Consider the following 17,174-nt stretch of genomic DNA (forward strand, 5'->3'; position numbering starts at 1 on the left):
GATTTGAAATTAACAAGTAACCACCTTGTCAAGGTTGTGGTGTATTAAAAAAAAATCTTGTTGGGTTTATTTTTAAATAGACAAATATGGGAGGAGACAGCTCTAAGAGGAGGAAGAGCAAGGTATCAGGAAACAGACATTTCTTTTTGTTTTTTTTAAGATTTTATTTATTTATTTGACAGAGAGAGACAGCTCGCGAGAGAGGGAACACAAGCAAGGCGAGTGGGAGAGGAAGAAGCAGGCTCCTAGCGGAGAAGCCTGATGTGGGGCTCAATCCCAGAATGCCGGGATCATGCCCTGAGCCGAAGGCAGACGCTTAACGACTGCGCCACCCAGGCGCCCCAGGAAACAGACATTTCTGACATTAGGAGGGAGCTGAGTCCTAAGGACAGAAGGGAAGCCAAGAGGACAGGTAGGGAGGTGTCTTAATGGAGACCAAGGAGAGATCATCCTCCATGAACTACAGGCCAGCAGCACCCTAGGCAACTGGCAAGTCCACTTCCCAAGAAGCTTGGTAGTGAAATGAAGGCAGAAGACTGGGTGGAGCTTAGGGGCAAAGGAAGGAGCAGTAGGCTAGACTTGAACATGTTAATGTACTGCAGGAAATCAGCCAGGTCAATACAATAGAAGGGAAAAGGGATGGGGCAAGTTTCTGGGTGAAGCTCCTGAGAAAGGCTCCAGAATGCAGCTCTGGGGAAAGGCCAACATCAACCCTGGGATCTGTGGCCACGGGAACACAGATGGGGTGTCCTGTCTACTCCTACCTGGGTGAAGGCTGGTGAAAGCTTTAAACACTTTGTTCCGGACATCCTGCTGTTTTAACTGCATTATCTCATTGAGATGTGGTGCCATCACAGTGCTCCTTTTAGAGTAGGAAACCGAGGATCAAAGAGGCTGGCTTCCCCAAAACCCACCACTAACGACCAAAGTTCAGCCTACGCCACACTGTCTCGCTCTGTCCTCTAGGACTTCAAAAGTTCAGGAACTGTGGATGCTTAACCATGCTTTGGCTCATCTACATTTCACAACATGGCAAGGAAGTAAACACTATCAGTTCCAGTTTGGATAAGGAAACGAAGGCGTAGAGAAGTTAATTACCCTGCTGAGAATCACTATCAGCGGTAGAACTGGGACTCCAACCACAGTCTGTCTGAATCCAGAACCTGTATTCCTAACTACTATATCTACTGTCCTTACCCAGGCACCCCTTGGTCTACTAGGATGACAATAATTCCATGATCTCTTGACCTTCACAGACCCATGGCAAATCCCAGAGCTGTGGGCAGGCTTCCATTCAGGGTCCCAGGCTGCTGGCTTACTCTTTCCTCATCAATCCAGTTGATCCTGAGCTCTTACTGAACAGCTAGGTACTGAGAGTATAGTGACAACCAGATGTCAACCCTCCCCAATTAGATAAGGCCTCACTCAAAGATGACAATGAAGCAACTTCTAAGATTTTATTAACATGAGTTTTTAAAAACAAGCATCCATACCAGTGTGGGGGTGAGGGTGGGAGAGGAGGGGAGGAGAGAGAAAGAGAGGAGAGGAGGTGAGGGCAAGGCAGGGCACGACAGGGGGAAGGAATTCTGCTCTATTGGTAATAAAGCTCCAGGTTCATCCCATCATGGATTTCATCTGAAGTAAAGATGTTAAGAAATTCTCACTGTGGCCTCCATCTCCCCCCCCTCATCTTGCACAGGTAGGTCAGGGTGGCCTGAGGGCTCCACCCAGGGCCAAGGAAGCCATTTGGAACTGGGTCATTTTGATTTGGAAAGAATCCAAAAAAAAAGTTCATGCTCCCTTTGCACAACAAACTTGCCTGGGTCTCATTCCACCCTGACCTCCTGTCCACACTCAGGTAAAGTTCAGTAATATATATTTTGACCTTAAAGTGTCTTCTAAGCCAAGTCAAAGTATTTCACCAACCACCCTCCTCCCCCAACAAAACAATTATATGGCTCCCATTTTCTAAATGCTTCCCATGTGCTGCATACTAAGTTAAACACTTACGTGCAAAATCTCATACAGACTCCCAGCACTGAACAAAGAGAACCAAGTCTGGTATGTAAACCCTTCCTCAAGAAGTCACACAAAGGATACAGTCCCCCAGAGTCACATGGTCCTTAAAAATCGTGTACCTGTGGGATAGAAACCTTTTAGAAAGAAGTCTAAGGCGTCTTTTCATCCTGGAGGCAAGCTGAGGAAGCTCTGCCTAAGCCTGCAGGGCTCCTGAACCCAAACCTGACATAGTCCTGTCCAGCCCCCAGCTCTACACTGCACTCACCACTTCTTCAGGACGATCTTGTTCCAACGGGTGCCAGTTTGGGCTGCGATCAGCTTCTTAAGGTCCCCGATGGTGTCATCAGTGCTGGGCGCAGACGAGTTAAGGAAAATGGAAGGGAGAGGTAGAACGTGGAAGAGGACATTCCGGGGCTGAATGCACTCTGCCAGGACCCCATCTGCCCCCTCTCCCGGGTTTAACGAAAGTCACCCTACAACAGAGACTGAGTTGCCTGGCTCATGCCAAGCACCCCAGGAACCACTGCCTCTCGGCCGCTGGTGGATACTTGCACTTAACGCGGACCTTCTTACCTAGACGGTCATTGCAAACAACCTCGATCATCCTGTCTGGAGCTACACACGGCGTGGGGTGGAAGGCAGCAGAGTCAGGACTTCAGGGGTCTCCCAGGATCCAAGACCCCGCGTTTGAGTCTTATGTTTACCCCTCAACCTCCCAGATCCGCATCGTTCCGGGCCGCAACTCCCAGGACCGCGGACCCAAGGCAGCCGCGCCTCCCCCCTCACGTCGCCTGAAGGCCCCGCCTGAACTCTCGCAGGCGCGCACACCTTTGATGGCCGTGTCCCATCACTTTTCCCCGACTCCAGACCTCTCTACCCGGCCCCTCACCTCGAAACGCCTGGAACCAGCCGACGCCACAACCTCCTCGCTCGAGGCGGAGCCGGGGTCAGAGTGGACTCGAAGAGCCGGAAGCGGAAGTGAACAACCGGAAGTCCCTGTCCCGGCTCCCGGCTCCCCGCTCCACGCCCCTCTGACTTCTTTCCGGTCCCAGGCCGGGATGGGCTTGCGGATTCCAGGCGCGGCTTCGGGGTCCCGAGTTTGGGCAGGGGATTCCCGCCCATCGGTGCGTGGGGCCAAGTTAGGATCCCGGTCTGTGCGTGGCCGGGGAAGGGGCGTGAAAGGAAAGTCAGAGGTGAGGGGCCGGCGCCCATTCCGTTGGAAGCTGTTGGTTGAGGCCCCTTAGATGTGGGGAGATGTCGTCTTGTGTGGGGTTTGGTAGAAACATCAGGGGAGCCTGGGGACGTCCCGTGGTGGGTAGTGACTTCCTGTTTCTGAGCTCGACTAAGCCTCTTAGTTGAGCCTCTTAGCCACAGGGCTGTAGGGAGCCTGGGTCGAGTCGTGCAGTCATCTCGTCTGGCCCCCTAGCTTCATTCAGGGCCGGGCCTTGGAAGCGTTTTGCTCACCCTTCCGCTTTGCCTATCGCTCCTGACCCCCCGGGACACCAGGGCGCAGACGACAGTCAGTAAGCAGGGGAGCCGGCTGATCTCGTCCTGGATCCTCGTACTTATTAGAATAGTTGCACGCCAGCCAGCATCACAGGCAAGTAAACTGGAAACAGCACCAGTGCAAAATCACCCAGGTTTGCGTCTTCCAGGAAGATCGCTGCTGCCCGGCAGGGAGCACCTTGTACCAGATCTCAACCTTGCCTTTCAGTCCCAAAGCAGCCCCTTGACTAGTCTAGTTTTCCAGAGCTGGTGGGACAGGGGGCACCCCTCTCTAAGTTCAACCAAACAGCTGCCAGTGGAACCAGTCAGCTGTTCTTTCTCAGCAGACAGGATTTTCCCAGTTTGGTGAGCCTAAAGGGATTCACTCTGAAAATGAGCCACCCTTCCGATTTGCCCAATCCACCTTCTCAAACTGGGATGTGAGATTTGGTGGAAGACATGAGGGGCCATCCTGTGGAAAGGGCAGATGCTCTGTGACCCTTTGGGGGCTGATCTGACTTAAGGGAGCTGGCCCAAGAGGGCCTACCACAAACACTGGGCTCAGGGACCTTCCTGCTCAGAACTTTGACCTGTCATTCCTCTGAGAGTTCTGAGTGTGCTTGAGAGGGCAGGGAATCTGAATGGAAAACTTACTTAGGTTGGAGACACAGTCTTTGAATTTGCACAGATGAGTGAAAAACCCACCCTCACCCCTTATTAAACTGTATGATCTCAAGCAAGACAGTTACCCTCTCTGATTCTTATTTTCCTCATCTATGGAAATGGGATTCCCACCCTACGATTATAGTAAGGATTGGTCTCGGACCAGCTTCTGATGGTTCCTTAAGAATTTGCACAAGAACAGATGGGGCAAGAGGGGAGGTTGGAAGGTCAAAGGTGAGCTGAGGGGACTGATGTGCCCAAGGAAGTTTGGAAGGAGCACATCATTGCATTCACAGAATTATGGTGTCACACAGGATGTTGGTGGTGGTTACCACTAGATGGTGGAATTGCTGAATCTCCTGTTCCTCTGGCACTTTTTGGTGTTTTCCCAGATTATCTACAATGAACATATATTACTCTTGTAATGGGGGGGGGAGTAAATGTTACTTTTTTAAAACAAGTTCTAATTTCTCAATGATTTAGAGTTACAGGCTGGGGAGTGGGGATTGGAAAGGAGTAGGGGGTGGGGCTGAAAGAGGATGAGAATAAGTCTGGGATTGTTGGGGGTTTGGGGTCCAATGAGAGGTGGTGGGGATCCACTAGGGGGCTGCCAACCCCAGGTGGGCTAAACCATCCTGAGGTGGGTAGTGGGCAGTGGGAAGTCCCAGGAGTAGGCTGCCACTGCTGCATGGACTCCCTCTACCCTAGATTTAGGTGAGAGAGGGAGAGGCCTCAGGAGATATGACACCTCACTTTAGAGACCCCTCCCCACACCCTGGTAATTAGAATTTGGAGCTTCCCATGAAAGGACTCAGTGAATGCCCCTTGAGGAACAAGGGCAGCCCCATCCCCCTGTCTGAACAGCAGAAAGTTTGCTGTCAGAGGTGCTGGGGTGGGGAGGAGATAGATGCTTCCCAAGAGGAAGAGTTCTAGGTCACAACCTAAGGAGCAAGCTGGGCAGGCCCTCTCTTCCACCTTGTTTCCTGAGTTTCTGACCCAGAGGAAGGAGTTTATATGTGAGGTTTCCTTTCCCTCCACCCCTGTATGCTGGTGGAACAGGAAATGGTTCTTAGGAACCCCCCTGTAACTGAGCCCCAGGAGCAGGAGCACCTGGGTTTTGCTGAACTTAAAAGCAGTTGCCCCAGGGGTGCAATTTAAACCAGATTTGGCAATTGTATTTATTTTTATTTCTTTTAAAGATTTTATTTTTACTTACTTAAGAGGGAGAGAGTGAGCGTGAGTAAGCAGGAACAGGGAGTTGGGGGCAGAGGGAGAGGGAAAAGCGGAGTCCCTGCTGAGTAGGGAGCTGGATGTGGGGCTCCATCCCCGGACCCTGAGACCATGACCAACCAACTGAGCCACCCAGGTGCTCCCAGATTTGGCAATTTAATTTTTTAATTAATTAATTAATTTGACAGAAAGAGACAGGCAGAGAGGGAACACAAACAGGGGGAGTGGGATAGGGAGAAGCAGGCTTCCTGCTGAGCAGGGAGCCTGATGTGGGTCTGGATTCCGGACCCCAGGATCATGACCTGAGATGAAGGCAGACACTTAACGACTGAGCTACTCAGGTGCCCCCCAAATTTGGCTCAGTCAGTTAAGCATCTGCCTCTTGGTTTCGGCTCAGGTCACGATCTCAGGTTCGTAAAGATCAAGCTCCGTTTTGAGCTCTCTGTGCTCAGTGCCGAGTCCCCTTGGGATTCTCTCTCTCCCTTTCCCTCTGTCCCTCCTCCTGCTCGCTCTCTCTCAAATAAATAAATTAAATCTTAAAAAAGGAAAGAAAAGAAAAGCAATTGCCCCACCTAGGAATCACCAGGAGGGAAATAGTCTTAGGGGTGGAAGGAATTGTTCAAGAGTTTCCTTCTCCCAACATCTCAGCCTGTCAGCAGGCCTTGGAGATACAGCAGTGACCAAGGCTGACCCACCACCCTAGAATTCAGTCTGATAGAAGAATAAGACAAGTGAAGAGGTCTTCAGTACAGTGCTGTGAGGGGGAAGCCCAAGGCACTGGGAGCAAAGAAGGCATTCCCGGTGCGTGATGGCATAGGCTTTCCAGAAGGAATCAAGACCACGGGGTAGTCTGGTAGAGGGCTACACTGTGGCATCGGATCTGGGCCTGTGGCCCTGACAAGTGACTTGACCTCTGTGGGATTCTTTTGGCCTTTCCACAGTTGCAGGATGGCTGACAAAGCATGAAGCATTTTTTCTGTGTTTTTGTTTGAGGAAAAATATCAAAGGGGTTTGACTGATTAATAAACATTTGGAACTTACATTTTTTAAGGTAATAAGTGCACATGGTAAAAATTCAAGCAGTATGTATGGCAGCATAAAGTGCCCTTGCCTTCAACTACCATTAAAGTTTCCACTTTCTGGAGATAGTTCCTGCATCTTCAAACGTGTGATATGGAGCCTCCCAAGAAAATGATAAAACTTTTCAGACATTAACACATTTCAATAGATATAGAGACTTAGTATTTTCAAGTAACATACAGTATTTTAAGTTATGTCAAAGGGCAGAAACGAATGACTTAGGGTTTTTTGGTGGTTTTTTTTTTTTAAGGCTTTTTATTTTTTTAAGGAATCTCTACACCCAGTGTGGGGCTTGAATTCACAACCCTGAGATCAAGAGTCCCATGCTCCACCAACGGAGCCATCCAGGCGCCCTATGAATGTTTTAGTTTTTTTACAGGCCTTCATGTATAAAGGGTGAAGCACATAATAAATTGTGCATTTTTTGGAGATATATGTATCTCCAAGGAGATCAAATTATATTCACTGATCTCTACACCTTTTGCTTTTTAAAGCAAACAGTATCCTGAAGATTGTTTGAAACAGCATAGAAAGACCTACCTCATTTTATTTTATTTTATTTTTTAATAATTTGAGATCCTACACCTGGGATTGTTGGGTCCAAGAGAAGCTGCAATCTTATATTGCTAAACTGCCTTCAAAGAGTTTGAATCAATTTGCCCCTACTGCAAGGTTGAAAGGGTCTGTTTCCTCCCACCAAGGCCACTACAGATATTTTCCAGCTTCTTCATCTTTTTTTTGGTTTTGTTTTTAAAGATTTTATTTATTATTTATTAGAGAGAGAGCATGAGCAGGGGGGAGGGCCAGAAGGAGAGGGAGAAGCAGACTCCCCACTGAGTGGGGAGCCCTATGCAGGGCCTGATTGATTCCAGGACCCTGAGATCATAATCTGAGCCGAAGGCAGTGGCAGCGGCTGAACCAACTGAGCCACCAGGCGCCCCTTCTTCATCTTTTTTAATCTGATAGATGAAAGCCCTGGTGTTTTACTTTTTATTTGTTTATGGATAAGAACAAGCATACAGATGTATTTTTTTAGCTTTATTGAGGTATAGTTGATACACAAAAATCGCGCACATTTAATGTATACATCTTAATGAGTTTTGCATTTCTTTTTAAGACAGTTTTCAGCATCTCCAGTTCCTGCCTCTGTGTGTGTGTGTGTGTGTACTGAAAACATTTATTGCCGATATACGCTCTTGGGGGTGTGATCTAGCAAAACCTCTAAATTAAACTTCACATGTCCTTTGACCCATCATACCAGTTCCTGGTTTATTTATCCCATAGAAAAAACATGTAAGAGGGACACCTGAGTGGCTTACTTGGTTAAGCGTCTGCCTTGGACTCAGGTCATGATCCCAGGATCCTGGGATCAAGTCATGCATGGAACTCCTTGCTCAGCGGGGAGCCTGCTTCTCCCTCTGCCTGCCACCTCCCCTGCTTGTGCTCTCTCTCTCCTCTGACAAATAAATAAATAAAATGTTTTAAAAACGAAAAAAATGCAAGTTTTATCTATAGATATATCTATATATATATTTCTATTTATCCAATAGAAAAAACATGTGAGAGGGATACCTATAAAGTATATATAAATGTTTATATATATGTATATATATAAATGCTTAGCTCAAATATTGTTTGGGTAACAAATCTGGGAACGACTTGAATACTCATCAATACAGGAATGTTGAATAAATTTCACTGTTTTTATTGATAATTTTTTAATAAATTGCTAATTTAAAAATGAGTGATGGGGTGCCTTGCTGGCTCAGTCTATGCAGCATGCGACCCTTGATCTTGGGGTTCTGGGTTCCAGCCCTGTGTTGGGCATAGAGATTATTTGAAAATAAAATCTTAAAAAAAAAATGATATGGGACGCCTGACTGGCTCAGTGGGTAGTGTATGCGACTCTTGATCTCCAAGTTGTAAGTTCAAGACCCAGTTTGGGTGTAGAGATTACTTAAAAATAAAAGCTTTTAAAAGCAAATGGGCGATATATATCTGGTGGGAGTGTCAACTCAGCCTCTAAGGAGAACAATTTGGCTCTACCAAAACGAAAAATTGAACACGCCCTTTGTTAACAAGCTATTTCGGTTCTACAAATTTATTCTTGTTCATAGGCATCAAAAAGCGTTAGTAAGTAAGAAAGTTAGGGCCTCGCTCTCTTAGGACAACCCCTGGTTGACCCCAGACAGCGCTGCTCTTAGGGCGCCTTCCGGGCTGGGTCGGGAGTCTGCAGCCCCGCCCTCCCAACGCTTGGCGCTCTCCGGGCCTGTCACCGCCCCTAGCTCCGCCCCCGGGCTGATCGTCGCCGCCCTTGGCCCCGCCCCACGAGCCTCCTCCCCGCCCTTGGCCCCGCCCCCAGCACAGTCCCAGCCTTTAACCCCGCCCTACGAGCCCTGTCCCGGCCCTTAGCCCCGCCCTCAGCCTCGTCCCAACCCTTAATCCCGCTCCCGGGCCTCGTCCTCCATCCAAACACGTCCCCGGGTCTCCCGTCACCGCCCCAGCCGCGCCTTCCGGGCTTGGTCCGAGCCCCAGCCCCGCCCCCAGCCTCGTCTGCGCCCCTAACCCCGCCTCCGGGTCGCGTCAGAGCCTCAGCCACGCCTTCCGTGCTCGGGCTTGGTCCCCAGTCCCATCCTCCGCGCTCCATCCTCATCGCCGGCGGGCCTGTCGCCGGGACCCAACCATGTCACCGCAAGAGGAAAGCTGAAACTGTCCTCCCGCCGTCGGAGGTGGCGGCCACAGCCCTGCCGGGACCCCCCCCCCCCCGCCACCCGCTGGCGCCCCCGTAGCTAGATCCCGAATCCCCTCAGCCGCAAGCGGAAGTGCGTGTCGGTCGGATCATGGCGACTTTGGCAGACCTGCCGGACTCAGTCCTGTTGGAGATCTTCTCCTACCTCCCGGTCCGGGACCGGATCCGCATCTCCAGGTGCGGCCCCGCCCCGCAGGGGTGGGTGGGAAGGTCGGGTCGGGGTGGGACTCACCCTGAGCTGCGGATCCGGTCCCCGCGGGGCCGGGGTTGTTCTAACGGCGGGCCCCCTCCCCCAGGGTTTGTCACCGATGGAAGAGGCTGGTGGACGACCGGTGGCTCTGGCGACATGTCGACCTGACGCTGTACACGGTACGCGGGGCCGACGGGGCGGGCCTGGGCCGCGGTCGGGTGTCTGGGCCGCTAGCCCCACCCCCTCGCTCCCTGGATTTCGAGCTTGGCAGTCCCGGGCGCATTCCCGCACCGTCACTTACCTGAGTTGCTTATATTATCTATTAATGAGTTTTCCTGGAGAAATCATTTTGCAGATTCAACTCAATTTCCAGAATTTATTTCCTGAGTAGTGCAACGGAACCTTTCCCACTTTTTCCCATTTGCATCGTATTTATTTTTGTTGTTTTAGTATGAACTATTGCAAATATCTATAGAAATGTGTAGAGGGTAATATCTGAAACAACTATGTACTCATCACCTTGATTTAACCCATTTTGACCTTTGGTCATTTTTGCTGCAGATTATGTGAACAGACATGCAAAGATTTATGTATACATGTATGCACACAATATTTATGGATATATTCGTTGCATTTTTTGAAACCGTCCTCAGAGGTAACCACTATTAGAAAATGGATTTGTAGTCTTCCGATGACTTTTTTATTTCCTGTATGAGTGCCAAGAAGCAATATAAAGTTTTGTTAATGTTTTTCTCAAATTTAAATAATGGTATTCTATTTAGGTAATTAAATGCTATTTATTGTATATCTACCCACAACTAGCTTTATTCATGCCACATTGCTTTGGAGATTTATTTTAATTGAAACATGTAAATCTAGTTTGTTTCTTTTAACTTGTTAAATATATATACCACAGTTTATTTTTCTGTTGACAGACATTTAGTTATTTCCAGCTTTTTACTATTATAAACAGTATTATAAAGGAGTGTCTCAAACTTGCCTGTGTATATGAATCACCCAAGGATCTTGTTAAAATGCTGATTCTGATTCATTTAACTGGACGGGGCCCCAGATTCTGAATTTCTAGCAACCTCCCAGGTTTTATGCTATGCACAAATTTTACACTCTGCAGTTTCTTTTTTTCTTTTTAAAGGTAAAATGTGCCTATATTAAGTTACATTTTGTTTGTTTTCTAGTAATTAACTTCCCAGGGTTTATTTTTGCAGCTTTCACCATTACCAGGTTGTGATGATGGTGATGATGGTTTTTTAACATAGGTGTAACTTACTCTAGGCAGTTCTAGCCTTTTTCAGCTTGTTTTGTGTTGCTTATTTCGACTGGCAGTGGTCTTTAAGAAAGGGATAAAATGCTGGTGAGTCGCTTTGCTTTCTTACTTACTCCAGATTATGAGAATCCGCTCTTGTGCTAAAGACAGATCTATTCTGATCTTCTCTTTTCCCCTCATGGCTTTTGCTCAAACCAGAAATCAAAATGAATGGGTTATATTGTGTTGTTGCTCCTGGGGAGGTGCAGGGTCAGATGAACCTGGCAGGGGAGGGGCAGAAGCCCAGGGGAGCTCTGGAGCCCCACTGGGGCTTTTTTGTCTCCAGGCAGGCAGGGGCCTTGGAATGTTCTCCATATCTCTCACCCTGTCACCCCCATCTCTGGCTCTTACAGATGCGGCCTAAAGTCATGTGGCACCTCCTTCGCCGGTACATGGCATCCCGGCTCCATTCCCTGCGGATGGGTGGCTACCTGTTCTCAGGCTCCCAGGCCCCCCAGTTGTCCCCCGCCTTGATGAGGGCCCTGGGCCAGAAGTGCCCCAACCTGAAGCGCCTCTGCCTGCACGTGGCCGACCTGAGCATGGTGCCCATCACCAGCCTGCCCTGCACCCTGAGGACCCTGGAGCTGCATAGCTGTGAGATCTCCATGGCCTGGCTCCTCAAGGAGCAGGACCCCACCGTGCTGCCCTTGCTGGAGTGCATTGTGCTGGACCGTGTCCCTGCCTTCCGAGACGAGCACCTGCAGGGCCTGACACGCTTTCGCGCCCTGCGGTCATTGGTGCTCGGTGGCACCTACCGCGTGACAGAGACAGGGCTGGATGCGGGCCTCCAGGAGCTGAGCTACCTGCAGAGGCTGGAGGTGCTAGGTTGCACCCTCTCGGCCGACAGCACCCTCCTGGCCATCAGCCGCCACCTCCGAGATGTGCGGAAGATCCGGCTGACCGTGAGGGGCCTCTCTGCCCCTGGCCTGTCGGTCTTGGAGGGCATGCCCGCCCTGGAGAGTCTGTGCTTGCTAGGTCCTCTCATCACCCCAGAAATGCCTTCCCCGGCTGAAATCCTCTCCTCCTGCCTTGCCATGCCCAAGCTCAGGGTCCTTGAGCTGCAGGGGCTAGGGTGGGAGGGTCAGGAGGCTGAGAGGATTCTGTGTAGGGGGCTGCCCCACTGTATGGTCATCGTCAGGGCCTGCCCTAAAGAGTCCATGGACTGGTGGATGTGACCACCACCCATCCATCTTAGCTTTCCTTGGGGAGCACCACACCCTCTGAACGGCACTTGCAGAGGGCCTGTAGTCAGGCTGACAGGACCTGAAAGTCACGGGTAGAGAGAACTGAGGCCTTGGGGCCTCCAGACAATTGGAATCCCTGTTTGCCAGTTCTTTGGCCTCCGTGACATCAGCCAGCCTCCTGGAGGGCCTGTCCCCACATCTGGAAATGGGGAAGATCATAGCTACCTCATGGTTATATTGCAAAGCCTTAACTCTTTACCAGCCCTGGGCCGAAAAGGTCCTTGATGAAGGGTTGTTCTCAGGAACAGGATGGATGCAGAAGGGTGGGGTTAGGAGTTAGGGGGACCTGAGAGGCCAAGGCCCCTTAGGAGGCCTGGAAAGACTGTCTATGCATGTGCACCCACACAGCAACACACCAGTGATAGACCTACTTGCACACGAGGGACATGATGAGAAAGCCAAGTAAGACTTAGGCTTTGATGATCAAAAGTGTTAATGAAGGTTCTAAGTTGTATTTTCTGTACTTGGTATTCTGTATTTTCCAAATTTTCCACAATATATATTATTTTGCTATTAAAGAAAAATAATTTTTTTTTTTTCAAAAAAGCATTTGGTTTCTTATTCAACAAGCATTTCTTGAGTGCCCGCTCTATCACAGGCTGTGTTCTAAAGTCCTGGGGCCGCAGCAGTGAACAAAGCAAGCCCTGAGTAGAAGGCAGGGCCATCAACAGGTGAACGCATTGATGGAATAGTTTTAGAGACAATAGTCCAGGCTCTTGTGATGGAGGTGCCCATGTCTGGTGGAGTGGGCGGGATGAGCCGCTCAAGTTTGGAGACCTGGGAGGTGACGAGGAACCCACTCTAGGATGTGCTGGAGAAAGAGAAAAGACCAAGACACTGAGATGGGGATGACCTTGACATTTTTGAGGATCGGGAAGAACCCTGTGGCCGAGGGAACAAGAGGTGAGCAATAGAAAGTGAAGTCAGACAGTTGCTGGGGTGAGGTTGGAGGGTCCTCACGGGTGGCACGAGTTTTAGGAGTTCAGTACCTCTCGACTTTCTCTGCCTGCTGAGTCTGAGCCACTTGAAAGAAGCAGGTGGCCGGCAGATAGCGATCAGGAGCGCCCGCCTTTGCGAGGAGTGTTACTTTGATCTGAGCTGGGGAGGATGGTGTGTGTGACTCCACAGGTTCCCCACCTGCCCACCGGCCCAGCCCGCCTGCTCTGGGGTGGGCAGAGCCAGAAGAGAAAACGGCCGAGCTGGGACCCTTGGTTCCTTGCTCCAAGCTCACTTACCAGAGGACCTGGGTGTCTCTCCCATACTTTCCCACTAGCAGGTGGAGCAGAAATTCCCCAGCAGGCCACATGAGCACTACGATTCGAGTACTCTCCCAGTGTGGCCATGGTTAGGGTGTGCTTGTCCCATGCCGTGATCCAACCCGGCAGCTCCAGCCCAGGGCACCTGGGGGACTAGACTGATCAGGCTGGGGTGTTGGGACTGGAGAAGTCTCAGGTCGGGGAAAGAGATCTGTTTAAAGTGTGTCTGGAGACCTGAGGTCTGTTGTGGGGAGCATGATGGAGTCTTATGCTGGGCTCTGCTGGTGGTCCTGGAGTAGGCGGCTGATGCCCCACCTGGAGCAGCTCGAGGAGGAAAAAAGTTTCCTTCCTTTCTTCTTGCTTTTCTTGCAGAAATGGAGCAGCAGGCATGAAATTGGAGGCAGTGGTAAACATGGAAGTGTTTAACAGCCAGCGCTAGCAAGTAGTGATGGGGCGTGGGAGCCCTAATTTGTGGTGTTTGCCCATGTCTGTGGTGTAAGTATCCCATCATGGCTGGTTTCAAGCTACCGACAGTCTAACAACTGGCTTACAAAATCCCTGCAAGTTTAACAATTGGCCCTCCTGAGCTGGCATGAGCTGGCGTCAGCATGCGCCTGGTTGTTGGTGTCTTTCTTCCAGGCTCAACCTACTTTAGTGACCCCTTCCCTGAGCTTAGCTCTGAGGGGCGGTAGGGTTATGGGACATAAGACAGAGCTCTTCCATCCCTGACCGCTGCCTGGGAGCGTGAGGACGCCCTTTGTTATTAAACGCACCTGAGATTTGTATTAATCACGTGTGGTGATAGACATGGTGACAACTGTCTTTGAAAGAAAACTATTACTTACAGTTCCCAAGAACAGGGGGCTCACCATGCCATGCAGAGCCACTATGGGGGAAAACCAGGGTCTGCAGGAGGCAGAAGTAGGGGGAAAGCACGGGCATGAGCCTTTATTATGGTTTTTGCAGGAAGAAATGGGCAAGGCAGGGGAGGCAAGCTGAGCAAATTTAGAATTGGCTAATTTGAGTAATTTTGGTGAGCTCTAGGCTCTAGGCTCTAGAAGAAGTCCCTAGTTGTCTGTTACTTGGCCCTGGGGTGATTTAGGCAGAGGGAATATTGGTTTGCTGTGTAAGACTGAGATCAAGGAGGTAGTTGGATTGGTTGGTTTGCATATGAAAGTGTGCTCAAAGGCACCCCTTAGAGGGGTGGTCCTTACCCAGGTTCACAAGGCTCTAAGGTGTCAAAGCATCACGAAATATAGAAAATAAAAAACATGACTAGTACACCCTCCATTGAAAGTAAAGGATAATCACAATAGCGAACTTTAAGTATCTTTTTTGTGTCAGGTACTATGCTCAGTCCTCATGCATGGACTTCTTCCAGCAGCCCAATGAGCTCTATTAAGGTACAATTCACATAAATAAACAGTGCATATTTAGGTGCATAATTTGATGAGTTCTGACACATGTGTACACTTGTGAAACCATCAAGATAACAAATATTTCCATAACTCCCTAGAGTTTCCTTGTGGCTCCTTTTAACCTCCCTCCATCCCTGTTCCCAGGCAGACGCTGATCTGCTTTCTGCCACTATAGATTATTTTTATTTTCCTAGAATTTTATGTAAGTAGAATCATATATTTTATACTTCGTGTATCTATGTGTGTGTGTGTGTGTGTGTGTGTGTGTTGGGGGTGTCTTTCTTTCACACACCATAATGATTTTGGGATTCATCCAGGCTGTTGTAGGAGCCAAAACTTTGTTCCCAAGTAGTATTCCGTCGTACGGCTAAAATAGCACAATTAGTTACCCATTCATCTTTTGATGGAGATTTGTGTTTAAACATGTTTTTTCTTAAAATAATTTTTTCTGATATTAAAAAATAACATGTTCGTAAAGAATTTTAACATTATAGAAAGTGAGGGACGCCTGGGTGGCTCAGTCGGTTAAGCCGCTGCTGCTGCCTTTGGCTCAGGTCACGATCTCAGGGTCCTGGGATCAAGGAAGTCCTGCATAGGGCTCCTTGCTCAGCGGGGAGTCTGCTTCTCCCTCTCCCTCTGCCCCTCCCCCCGCTTGTGCTCTGTCTGTCTCTTTTATTTATTAAATAAATAAAATCTTATTTAAAAAATTATAGAAAGTGAACCTCTTTCTAATCCCAGGTCCCACAGGAAATAATTGTGAGAAGTTAGACGTATAATCTTCTATAATTTTGTATGCTATTGGGACTTTGGAGAAAAATCAAAGACATTACTTTTTAAAAATTTTTAAAAGTTTATTTACTTTTTAAAGTAATCTCTGGACCCAACATGGGACTGAAATTCATGAGCCAAAGATCAAGAGCTGCGTACTCTTCCAACTGAGCCAGCCACACGCCCTAATCAATGACATCTCTTAATCTCCCTTCTGAATTTGAGACCAATCACGGGAGTTAGAGATGGAAACATCAGCTTCATGAGTAATAAAGCCTGGATTGAAGCATGATGGTTTCACTCCGCATTCCCTGTTGGCCTTATGATGTTTTACTGCTGCATTTGCCAAATGTACTTGGGTGTGGTCCAGCCGGTCAGCCACAAAGCTCCTCTGGATGTTTACTGGATGGCCCCAGCCTGATCAAACTAGCCCTTCCTGGAGTCCCACAGACTCCCAAAGGGAGAGAGAAAGGGTGAGACTTGAAGATGCTCGGTTCTTTCTTCCAAACCTGCTAGTGAGATAAAGGGTACGGGTGTGGGGGCGCCTGGGTAGCGCAGTCGTTAAAGCGTCTGCCTTCGGCTCAGGGCGTGATCCCGGCGTTCCGGGATCGAGTCCCACATCGGGCTCCTCCGCTAGGAGCCTGTTTCTTCCTCTCTCATTCGCCTGCTGTGTTCCCTCTCTCGCTGGCTGTCTCTCTGTCACATAAATAAATAAAAAATCTTAAAAAAAAAAAAAAGGGTACGGGTGTGTATGTGCAGAGGTCACTTCAGCTGACGTTTGCCCTCCTTGGACATGGAAAGTCAGAGGAATGATGTTTTCTCCCTAATGGATTAAAATAGATGCATACCCGTTTTGTGTCAGTCTCGGCCTGTAATAGAGTTGCTATTGGCTAGGAATGCCTGGGGCACTCATCTGGGCCCCTACTATTGGCAGTGAGCCCCCACAGACATTGCCGGTACTGGAGCCAATGTTGTGGCTGGACCCCCCTTGTGGTTCTTATTATGATTGCAAGCCACACCTCAGCAGCAACTATCAGGTAACTCTGAAAACTAAGATTTATTACTCACAAGTGCTGGAGGTACATGGCATACCCAAGATTGCCAGGAAAGAAAGAGAGCGCACGCGAGAGAGATCGCACAGTCCTGGGGTTCTGTCTTTATTGGTGGTTCAGGATGGGGTGGAGAGCCTAGGGTTTTGTGGATTCACACTTTATTGGCGAATTTTGTTAACCTTAAAAATGAAAGTTATTTTACCAGCAAAAAAAAAAAAAATGGGTTTATTCAGGAATAGCAGAGAATTACAATTCAGGACATGCAGGTTGTGGCAAAACCATAGGCAAGTCTGGAGAACAAAGGAGAAGAATGCTCTTTTATAGGGGAAAGAGGGGATTTGTGTAGGGTTATTATAAGCAAAAAAGTCCGTTGGAGTAAATTGGGAGTTTGAAGTATAGTGGCTTCTCATTGGCTGAGCTGTGACTGTCTCCCATTGGCTGGGCTGTTGCTGAGCTAGGAGTAAATCTTTCCTCCAATCACTGGCGTAGTAAATGCTCAGGCTTCTTCATGTTGAGGATACAATGTATGTCTCTATCTGTTCCTTCTGAAAAGGGCTGCAAGAAGTGGTATGGTACCCCTTCTGGCCTTCTGACTCCATTTTATATTATTCTATTTTATTAAGTAGGCTCCACACCCAGCATGGAGCCCAACACCGGGCTTGAACTTAGGACCCTGAGATCAAGACCTGATCTGAA

At 48.9% G+C, this 17,174-nt stretch overlaps 2 protein-coding genes across 4 annotated transcripts; one reads left to right on the forward strand and one right to left on the reverse strand.

Annotated features, from left to right (window-relative positions):
- Window positions 1–1,443: 1,443 nt before the first annotated feature.
- On the reverse strand, window positions 1,444–3,156 carry UBL5 (ubiquitin like 5). Of its 2 annotated transcripts, XM_045774429.2 has the most exons (5): window positions 2,909–3,031; window positions 2,568–2,634; window positions 2,285–2,368; window positions 2,101–2,138; window positions 1,444–1,635 (listed from the first exon to the last, which is right to left on the reverse strand). In XM_045774429.2, exons 2-5 carry the CDS (start codon window positions 2,621–2,623, stop codon window positions 1,592–1,594), a joined length of 222 nt encoding a protein of 73 aa, XP_045630385.1. In that variant the 5' UTR covers window positions 2,624–2,634; window positions 2,909–3,031; the 3' UTR covers window positions 1,444–1,591. The 2 variants fall into 2 exon arrangements, with proteins under 2 accessions (XP_045630385.1, XP_045630384.1); XM_045774428.2 differs by lacking the exon at window positions 2,568–2,634 and having other exon boundaries at window positions 2,909–3,156.
- Window positions 3,157–9,053: 5,897 nt separating this feature from the next.
- On the forward strand, window positions 9,054–12,530 carry FBXL12 (F-box and leucine rich repeat protein 12). Of its 2 annotated transcripts, XM_045774432.2 has the most exons (3): window positions 9,055–9,403; window positions 9,523–9,595; window positions 11,094–12,530. In XM_045774432.2, exons 1-3 carry the CDS (start codon window positions 9,318–9,320, stop codon window positions 11,913–11,915), a joined length of 981 nt encoding a protein of 326 aa, XP_045630388.1. In that variant the 5' UTR covers window positions 9,055–9,317; the 3' UTR covers window positions 11,916–12,530. The 2 variants fall into 2 exon arrangements, with proteins under 2 accessions (XP_045630390.1, XP_045630388.1); XM_045774434.2 differs by lacking the exon at window positions 9,523–9,595 and having other exon boundaries at window positions 9,054–9,403.
- The last annotated feature ends 4,644 nt before the right edge of the window (window positions 12,531–17,174 follow it).

This window comes from Ursus americanus, chromosome 14 (genome assembly GCF_024610735.1).
Source record: "Ursus americanus isolate L20-20 chromosome 14, mUrsAme1.1.p, whole genome shotgun sequence".
Taxonomy (NCBI): Eukaryota; Metazoa; Chordata; class Mammalia; order Carnivora; family Ursidae; genus Ursus; species Ursus americanus.

What these genes read in the sequence shown, in the direction of transcription:
- UBL5 (XM_045774428.2), bottom strand. Translation starts at nt 3,141, where the DNA reads ATGGGCGGGAATCCCCTGCCCAAACTCGGGACCCCGAAGCCGCGCCTG. An exon ending in AAGATCGTCCTGAAGAAGTG is followed by an intron (nt 2,139 to 2,284) that starts GTGAGTGCAGTG and finishes TCTATCCCACAG; the next exon opens with GTACACGATTTTTAAGGACC. An exon ending in CCATGTGACTCTGGGGGACT is followed by an intron (nt 1,636 to 2,100) that starts GTATCCTTTGTG and finishes TCTTTACTTCAG; the next exon opens with ATGAAATCCATGATGGGATG.
- FBXL12 (XM_045774432.2), top strand. Translation starts at nt 9,318, where the DNA reads ATGGCGACTTTGGCAGACCTGCCGGACTCAGTCCTGTTGGAGATCTTC. An exon ending in GACCGGATCCGCATCTCCAG is followed by an intron (nt 9,404 to 9,522) that starts GTGCGGCCCCGC and finishes CCCCTCCCCCAG; the next exon opens with GGTTTGTCACCGATGGAAGA. An exon ending in TCGACCTGACGCTGTACACG is followed by an intron (nt 9,596 to 11,093) that starts GTACGCGGGGCC and finishes TGGCTCTTACAG; the next exon opens with ATGCGGCCTAAAGTCATGTG.